The sequence below is a fragment of the Alexandromys fortis genome, unplaced genomic scaffold (assembly GCF_014885135.2).
Source record: "Alexandromys fortis isolate MF-2015 unplaced genomic scaffold, M_Fortis_MF-2015_v1.1 scaffold_46, whole genome shotgun sequence".
Classification (NCBI taxonomy): Eukaryota; Metazoa; Chordata; class Mammalia; order Rodentia; family Cricetidae; genus Alexandromys; species Alexandromys fortis.
Genome location: NW_026067919.1, coordinates 11,398,863 through 11,408,836, shown reverse-complemented (window position 1 = coordinate 11,408,836; position 9,974 = coordinate 11,398,863). Strand labels below are relative to the sequence as shown.

At 49.1% G+C, this 9,974-nt stretch overlaps 1 protein-coding gene across 1 annotated transcript in view; it reads left to right on the top strand.

Annotated features, from left to right (window-relative positions):
- Vstm4 (V-set and transmembrane domain containing 4) overlaps nt 1-9,974 on the top strand; it is an 86,286-nt gene that overhangs the window by 36,700 nt on the left and 39,612 nt on the right. The window contains exon 4 of the mRNA XM_050140599.1: nt 2,725-2,832. Within this exon, the coding sequence (XP_049996556.1) occupies nt 2,725-2,832 (108 nt within the window). The remainder of the gene's footprint in view (nt 1-2,724; nt 2,833-9,974) is intronic.

Below are 9,974 nucleotides of genomic sequence, written 5' to 3'. Positions count from 1 at the left end.
CCCAAAGTCCCAATGAGGAGCAGAAGGAGGGAGAACATGAGCATGGAAGTCAGGACCACGAGAGGTGCACCCATCCACTGAGACAGTGGGGCTGATCTATTGGGAGCTCACCAAGGCCAGCTGGACTGTGACTGAAAAAGCATGGGATAAAACCGGACTCTCTGAACATGGTGGACAATGAGGGCTGATGAGAAGCCAAGGACAATGGCATGGGGTTTTGTTCCTACTTCATGTTCTGGCTTTGTGGGAACCTAGCCAGTTTGGATGTTCACCTTCCTAGACCTGGATGGAGTGGGGAGGACCTTGGACTTTCCACAGGGCAGGGAACCCTGACTGCTCTTTGGATTGGAGAGGGAGGGGGAGAGGAGTGAGGGAAGGGAAAGGGGCGGGAGGAGGGGGAGGGAAATGGGAGGCTGGGAGGAGGCAGGAATTTTTTTTTCAATAAAAAAATAAATAATAAAAAGATAAAAAAGATCTTTTGTAGTATTTGAATATCACCCATGCATGTCTTCATCCCTAGATGACATATGATACTTAGTACAATGCCTGTGCTACATACATAGTTCTAAAACTGTTATTTAGCCAAGTATGACAAGAAAAATGTCTACTGTTCAATGCAGTCAGTTTTTAAAAAAGTTTTGTTGCCTTTGTTATTTTTCTGTTGCTATGACAAAAACCCATGATCAAGGTAACTTATAAAATAAAGCATTTAATTGGGGGTTTGTGGTTCCAGAGGGTTAGAGTCCATGACCATGGTGGTGGAGAACATAGCCGCAGGCAGGCAGACATGACACTGGAGCAGTAGCTGAGAGCTTGCATCTTGATTCCCAAGTACAAGGTAGAAAGAGCTAACTGGGAATGGTGTGGGCTTTTGAAACCTCAAAGCCCACTCCCAGGGACAAACCTTCTCTAACAAAGCCACACCTCCTAATCCTTCCCAAAAAGTTCCATCAACTGTGACCAGACCAATTTTTTCAAATATACGAGCCTCTGGGAGCATTCCCATCCAAACGGCCTCATTTCTCTATGTTTATTTTGTATGTATAGCTGTTTCCTTGCTTGTACATCTATGCACCACATGAGTGCAGTGCCTTCAAAGGCCAGCAGAAAGTGCTGGTTCCTCTAGAACTAGAGTTACAGACAACTGTGAGACATGATGTGGGTCCTGGGAACCAAACCTAGGTTGCCTGCAAGAGTAACAAATACTTTTAACCACTGAACCATCTCACCAGACCCCAAGGTTGCTGTTGTTATTTTAATAGTTTTAGTACATGATTGACTGGATTTGTGGCTATGGAAGCTGGAGACACAGAGAAACAACTATGCTTAAATTTCAGTTCAAGCTTCTAAGTAGCCAGGAACAGAAATCTACTCAGTCTAGCTTAGATAAAACTGTTGACAAACTCTAAGGACATGAAAGGGCTTTCTGACTCCAGGCATGGATTCTGCCAAGCCTCCCTAGGTCTCTGATCGAGTAGGAGACTTAAAAGAACCCGAATGTGTAAGTCTGTTTTCTCTCCCTTCTCTGTGACTGGTCACCTGCATCTCCAAGTTCCTCTTGGAAGCCGTTCACTGCCATACCTACGTCACGCCACCCCGGGACACTGTTTCTCTTTCAGCGAAGTAATTCTTTGTCTGCTTCGCCATAGTCCAAGAGTTTTGCAAGGGAGCATTCCTGTTGCCCCAGAGGTTCTTCTAGAAACTCAAATCTTGAGAGCATAATATGAGATGAATGAGGTCACATTTATAAATACTAAACCTAGAATTCTTTGTCATGGGGAAAAGGTAGAAACAATGAGTAGCCGATGGGAGATGCTTTGGATAATCATTTAGGGGACTAGAGAGATGGTTCAGTGATTAAGGGCCCTTGCTCTTATTACAACGGCCTGGAGTTTAGTTCCTAGCACCCCCATAGAGTGGCTCACAGCCTTCTGTAACTAGGGGATCTGATGCCCTTATCTAGCCTCTACAGGAGGTACTTGTACACACACACACACACACACACACACACACACACACACGCACGCACAAACACATACAGACATACATATACAATCTTTAAAAAAAAAAAAAAAGAATTCACTATTTTCACTTCTTCGAGTTTTCCAAAATAGCACTTCTGTTTTCAGTCACTGCCAGCCCACCTGGAGTGGCCTAACTTAGGTGTATCCTTAGCAGGATTCTGAATGGTATGTGCAGTCTCACTGTGGCGTCCTTTTACATATCGTCATGACTGAGCAAGTTGGATATAACCATGTGTTTATTTACCACCTGGATGTTCTGTCTGCTGAAATGTCTCTGCATGCTTTGCCCACTTTCCACGGAGGATTCTTTGCTGACTTTTCAGAGTTGATTTTTGAGAGCTCTTGACATACGCTAGATACTACTCCCCGTTTGGAGCTCTGGTTTTAAATCCTCTTTCCCAATCTGCAACTTGACTTTTCACCTTTCTCACGCGTTTTCAACAGTGGGGAATCAGATTTACCTTTTCTAATGATGGAACAAGTATTCTGGGTGGGTGTCCTATCTCTGAACCGTGTCCCTAACCATCAAGGTTTATTCATAGGGAGAACGACTCTGATTACAAGTCTAGGAACTCTTCAGATATAGATCTGACGTTTTCTTCTTGTGCAATTTTTTTCCAAAAAAAATCTTTGTAATTTACATTTGAAATCCTCTTTGTGGTTTGTTTTGAATTAATGTTTATGACAATGTGCTCTTCAGATCTCTATATGTATGCCGTCCTTGTGTGCTGTGTGGGGATCCTCAGCGTTCTGCTCTTCACCCTGGTCATCGCCTGGCAGTCTGTGTTTCACAAGAGGAAATCTAGAGGTAAGGAAACAGATAAGGTCATGTCTGGAATGGGTAGCCACCCACACACAGGCGGAAATGGCGGGCAAAGTATCACCTTGGTGGGAGAGCATCCTGGGTCAGTAATTGTTTGCCTGGAACGGGAAAGCAGCGAAGTGAGCGAGACTTGATTCTCCCAGGTGCTGCTGACATAAACTCAGCTCTGTCACACCAGCTACATTCCCGTCCCGCACATCTCCGCCTTCCTGTGGCTTTGGGTCCCTTAACTACCTCCTGAGGAGGCTGTGGCTGGAGCAGCCTGGCACTGCATTTTGGCTCCCTCTCTTAAGAGTGAGCCTCGGAGCCAAGTATCTGAACCAAGAGACTTGCAAATGCCTTCTTGGCAGGAGAGTCTCCCTCTGTTCTTTCCCTGTCTGGGGCCCCCTCTTTTCCTGTCAGTGTCCCTGATCCCTGGAATCTGTCCTCAGTCCTTTCTCTCCTGCTTTCTTTTCCAGGCACTGCAATCCATGACTATCTCCCTAGAAACACTGTCGATCCTAACCACAGTCCATCTCTCTTTCTAAGCTCAGCTTCCCAAGTCCAGTGGTTCCTAGAACCTGCCCGGCTGTATGCCTCTGTCCTCTTTTCCATGGACCAGTGGGCCTTTATCCAGGGTCTTGCCTCCCTCCTAGGGGCCTCCTCAAGCTTTTATTCCTTTAAAGCCCCCTCTGAATACTCCTCATGCACACCCTGGCCCAGAATTTCCATAACCAGTTGGGAACACAGTTGCTCTCAGAGGTGACCAAGACAGACTGAGCCCAGTTTCAATGACACCTCCTCATTGAGCAGCCAAGGACCCAGCTTCTGCCCCGTCCTTCCTCATGGAGACTTGAGGAACGGGAGTGCACCTGTCTGAGCGCTGGGAAAGGAGCGATGCTCACAGCCCTGAGCACATCTCTGGTGACATAGGAGTAAATCGTACATCACTGCCACTATTAGCTAGGTTGTGAATCTGGCGAGACAGCTACGAAGGGGACAGCATGTGGCAGCTGAGAGCACTTTCCTCCAAAAGACCTGGGTTCAATTCTAAACACTGACATGATGGTTCATGTCGGTAACTCCAGTCCTAGGGAATCCGACACTTTTTCAGGGCCTCCTCCAGCACCAGGTATGAACATGGTGCACAGACATACATCCAGGCGAAACATTCAGGCACATAAAATAAAATAACAGGAATTTGCTGTTGTGGCAGAAGTGGTACCCAAGAGCAGTTCTGCCAATGTCCAGCTGGGGCAACAAGAGGGCCCGAGGATCCTGCATTCTCAGCCTCCCTTCTCCAGCACAGGAGTCCCTGCGTGCTTTTTCCCCTTGAAGTTAAACCAAAGCCAGCAAGCATAGAAGACAAAGGTGCCATCGGTAGCTTCCAGGGTCTAGATGGGGTTGACAGGGAGCAGAGAACAGCATGCAGCCCTTGAAAGGGAGCCAAGGGTCCAGGCCAGCTCTCCCTCCATGAGAGCCTGAGTGTTTCTCACATGACTTGCGTTTCATTGTTCTGCCCTTGGGTATCTTTCTCCACAGCATCTGCTGCCCTATCAAAATTGTCCCAGCATTTCCCTTGTTCACAGTCCTCAGCTCTCTGAGCTTGTGGCAAATGTAGCTTGCAATGTTGGCCCTTTGCCCCCCTTCCAGAGAACTCTGTGTGAGGCAAAGTCCATGCACGTGACCCATCCTCCTTGGAATTTGGCTCATGACAGATGCTCCACAAATGGTGAACAAACAGATTTGCTTCCCAGCTGCTCTGCCTCCAGCTGCTGGAGCTTAGAAGGCCCTAGCAGTTTCTAGGCCGGGTGTGTGCACAGGGCAGCTCCACCAGGGCTTGGGCAGACTTGAGCTGCTGACCCTGTGGGACTTCAGGAATCAAAGAAAGGCCAAGAATGGCAGGCTGGACACACAGGGGCGCCTGACATCTTCCCCCAGACCTCACAGAGAGACCTCAAGGAATGAGGATGATGATGACATCATCATCCCCGGCCAGGGTGGGCTTGAAGGTGACCTCCTTTGCTTAGCATCTAAAGCTCTACTCAGCTGTCAAGAGCATTGTGTGAGCACCTGTTATAGCTCAGGCATATGGCTCTACATCTCCATGTCCTTGTGTGGCCTGCATGGCCCCCATGAGACAGAGAACGTGATACTATCCCTATAGTAAGCAGTGGCCGAGACGAGGCTCAGTCTCTAGCTCTATCTCAAACGCCCTACTTTTCATCTGAGGATGACCTTTATGAAGGTCCTTTCCTCCAGTTTTCTGGGGAGGTTGTGAGTAAGGTTCTTCCCACCTGGATCTGCCTGGCTCTGTGAATCCGGGTACATCTTTTGATACGTCTGAGTTTCAGAGAGGACAGTGGTCTATTCTTGGCGATTCCTAAAGGCTGCATGGGATGTGTTTGAAGACACGGCGTTAAGATTTGGACATAAAATGTCTCCACCCAGGACACATGTGGTTGAGGCTGGGCCTCAAACTGACAGAACTGTCTTGGGAAGGTCTGGGAACTTCGGAAGGTGGCACATAGCAGAAAGAGGTGGGTCACTGGGACCAGTTCTTGGGGCTTTCTCATCGCTGGCCCTGTCCTGGTTCGTTCTATGCTTTTGTTCACCAAGAACTACAGAGCAGTCTCTGTCACTTGCTGCCCCTTCCATGGTGTTCTGCCAGAGCCCAAGAGGCCACGAAATCATTGGCTGGGCCCTCTGCAGCCATGAGCAAGGAACTCCTTCCTCCCTTTCAAGTGCTCTTCCAGATATTTTAGCCCCAGCTATAAAAAGTCAGTAACACACTTGATGTACATGCGGCAGAAACAAGTACGCATGGTTGCAGACAGGCCTTAAAATCTGGGGGCGGGGCTCTTCCTAAACCCCAGCTGCTGGTACAGTTTCCAGGAAAATGCATGACAAAGCCCACATGCTTGGTTCGTGGACCCTTGTAGCATCCATAGTATATTAAAAGGGAGCAAAACCACACTTAGAGGCATTTTATTTTAAAGTAAATGAGCTTAGGGTCTAGGATCTTTTGAATAGATTTCTTCCAATTTATAATGTGAATTCCAGAAGGTCATTAAACTGGGACGAATCATTTGTGAACTGTTATGACCACATGTCCAGCACCCCTGTCCTCTGCCTGTTAAGTATAGTTCTCATCGGTACCATAAACAGAATTTTCCTTAACAAATCCAGATTGTTCCCAGTTGGTGGATTCTCCTTGAAATACCAAAACCATTGAGCAGAGTATTTCTAGCTCTGGTACTTTGTGTCCTGAGTTCAAGGATATCAAGTTTTGAGACACTGGCAGACCAGTCCAGCAGAGGGGGGTGGGGCAGGTCCATGAAAGAGCAGCCCCTGTAGCTCCTGGCAGAGGAGGGAGTGCAGAGTGATGGGGATTTCCCCCAGTATTGCCGTCCCTCCCACTCTGACTGGAAGCAAGGTAGATACCAGCTTTGGGAGAAAGAAGGGTTACAGCCCAGTTACTATAGGGGCTATAGGGGCCTTGGGGTATGGAATCCTGGTTTGTTTCCATGGCAACTACCTGGCCAGGGTCTCCCACAGGAAGTGGCCCCTGTTGTGGGCAAGCTATGAATCTCATTGAGAACCATTAAGCATTTTGTGGATCATACTACATGTGTCCAAATGATTGTGTGACCCTCAGACACTAAAAACCAATGACACTTGTCAACTTTGTATAGCATGGTCTCACTTCCCACGCCTTGAATTACAACAAATTTGCATCATTGTGATGAAAGCCAAACCATAAATAAAGGGCTGAGAATAGTGTTTGGTTTTAAGAGGATCCAGTTCTTATTGGGGGGTTCTGCTGTGAGCCTGTTGGTTTGGGTTTTTGTTTTCCCCTTGAAATACATTGCTTGGACTTTTGCATGCATAGTTGTGGACTCCAGCCCTTCCTGTAGGCATCACAGAGCACTGAGGTCTGTAGGTTGCTCCTACCCATCAGTGCTTTTTAGTTCCTGCAGCAACATCTGGACAGAGGACATCAGAGTAGCAGGCCCTCTCCTGAGGACCCTGCAACACTCTTGGCTCTTCCGAAACCAAGGGCAACAGGCCAGCTTTTTTGGCTGCGGTTCTGCCTCAGCTATGTTTCCAGGACACCCAGCTGGGCTTTGAGCGAAGCTAATTGTACCCATGTGTTACCAGTCCAGCAGAAGCATACACCATTCTTCCCCCTAGCACAAATCCCTGTCCTTGCTCTGTGTGAGTGCCTGCGGTGCCCAGGACCTCATCCCAGGGCCTCTTTAGCCGGGGCACCCTGGAGAATACCAGTTCTGGGGTCCAGGACTGAATTTTGGTGTTTTCTCAGGACACTGGTTTCTAAGGCTGTTGCTTTTCAGGAACCCACCTAGTCTTGCTGGCCCAGGGAGCTTCCAATGATCCCCCAGCCTTCTGTGCCCAAACTTCTAAAAGTACAGTCTGTAAGGCCTTTCGGAGCCAGGTAGGAGCAGTGGCAGGCAGCCTTTCCTTACCATCTGAACTCTTCACAGGGAGTTCTTGTTACTTCCCACTTGCACTCTGTCTTCTAAGACCAGAGACTGGACAATCCAAGGCTCATTACAACCTCCCCTGCCTGCCTCTGCCTTCCTGCCAGGAAAAACCAAAGGGTTTATGGACTTCTCCTCCAGAGGTACAAGAAAAAAGGAACTAGGGATTGGGTCCCACTCACAGCCAGACTGTGGTGGGAGAAGAGACCACAGAAGACAGAATGGGTGACAGAGACCAGAAGGATGACCTGAGGATGTCGAAGGGCTCAGCAGTCTGGAGTCAGAGATAGCTGGTAGCCCCAAAGTCTCCCCCCCCCCACTTTAGGCTTTCATCCTACTGGTTCTGGACAGGCCCGCTGAGAATGATGGAAAAGAGGCCATCTTACCCTTGTGAGCCTGTGAACCTTCTGGCAGCTTCCTTAAGAGTTCTGCACTGAGAGCCTACCTTCAAATTCTTGCATCTATGAAGCAAGTCTTATTTTTGAGCCCACAAATCTCCCAGCTGCATACCAGGAGGAGTGATCCTCTTTCCGTTGAGGACTGTGGGTGTCCTGGGTGTGAGCAGAGCGGGAATCCTGTTAGTCGGCCGGCCTCCGTGACTGGAGAAATCCTGAGGAACGGCAGCCCAATGGAGGAAAGGTTTCCTTGGCTCCCAGTTCAGAGCTGTCAGTTGATGATCACTTGGCCACATGGCTTTGACGCTCAGGGAGGCGGGACCTCATAGCAGGAAGCATGCAGGGAGCAGAGCAGTCATCTTGTGGTATCTTGGAAGCAGGAAGGAAGAAGGGAGCCAGGAACATGACATAAGACCACTTCAACCATGCTCTACCGCCTAAGTTTCCATCACAGCACAGTATCTCATCGCCCAATCACGAACCAGCTAACAGATTGATTCGTTGATGACGTCAGAACCCTCGTGATCCAATCATTTCCCCAAGGTCTTACCTTTAAGCATTCCCGTGTTGGTGGTCATTCAGTTTCATTTCTGTTGCTGTGACGAATGCCCTAACCAAAAGCAGTTCTGGAGGATACCAGGTTCGTTCATTTGGTTTGCCATGCCAGGTCACAGTCCATCACTGAGTGAAGTTAGTGGGGGTAACTCAAGGCTGGAATGTAAAGACACGCCCACTTGGTATTTCACACAGTGCTTCCTTCAACTGAGGAACTCACTTCCTTCCAAGCCAAAGATGGCGAGAACCATGGCAGAGTATGACTGCTAGCTGGATCACGGGCTCTTGTTCATCTAGCTTTTTGATACAGTGCTGGACCAGCTGCCCTGAGAATGGTACTGCCCATGGTGGAGTGGGTTAGGTCCTCCTACACCAGTCTAAAAATATCAAGACACTCTCCACAGTCATGCCCATAAATCCGGCCAACCTAGGCAATCCTTCAACTGAGATTCCCTTCCAGGCGACTAGGCTGTGTCAAGTTGAGAGCTAAAACTGGTGAAGACCACACTCAAGCTTTCAATTCCCGAGTCCTTGGGGACATTCCAGATATAACTGTAAACAAGTACCTTCTCCAGTGATGGCCTTATCTTCCCTGGTCACAAGGTTCTGTTATCATGCTGGCCATCCCACTGCTAAGGCTAACACACACTGTCACAGGAGACAGAAGTGAACCGTAGATATAATCTGTTGTCTCATTGCCGAGGTTTTAAAACACAACCAGGTAAAAGTTTGTTTTAATCTATTATGTTCAGAATACAATCGAATTGCATTTTGACTTGCATACTGAGCTGCGGCGAAGCCTGGCATGGCTGCACACCTTGTCTGGGGGCTCCTGTCATAGTGAGGGCTTCACAGTCACTTAGGGCTGCTGGTCAGCACATGGGGCAGAACCCAGCAGGTGGGCAGCTTTACGTGCTGGAGGGTGGTGCTTTTCATTCACCGGGTGTAACTTGGTGTTAAGTGTTTTCTGGCACCAGACTCCTGGCCAGTTTCCCCTGTGTGACAGAAGGTGACAGCATCCTCGTGGCTGCACTGGCCCTGAGGGGTTGTTTGGGCACATCTGCTTCCTGGAGGTGGGAGCTCTTGGGTTCTATGTGGTGAGAGGACAGTGTTGTGCACAGTGAGGGCTGCAACTTGCCTTGACTCCTGGGAAATGTAGGCAGGGCTGTGGGCTGGGCCTAGACATCAGGCTGTGCTTTTCCCAGGCTGTGCGGCTCCCTCTGGGGACTTGAGAGGGCAGGAAACGCTCTCTGTGCACATGATCCTGGGTGCGGTGGAGAGCCTGTCCTAGGGCTGCTCTGTTGTGAGAGGAGATAGCCTGTGAGCAGAGCAAAACCGCCCATAGGCCTAACAAGGTCTCTGCAAGGCCTAGGAAACCAAAATGAATGTAAGGGAAGAGTGTGTGTGTGTGCATATGTGGGTGTGGGCGTGCGTGTGCGCACACGTGTGTGTAGTCAGCCACACCCTGGCGGGCCCAACACTACAATGGAACTGATAAGATGGCCTGTGGTTTCTTCAGCCTGTCTTCCCACTTCCAGTGAAGGGGGTGACCGTGAGACCCAGCTGGGGCAGTCACAGCCTGATTCAGGCCCCACACACTTTTGGGGGAATGACCGCCAGTGGTGGCTTTGAACAGTGAGAACCTTGCTGAGAAGGAGGAAAACGGTGGTTGGCAGGAAGAGGCTAGTGACTACAG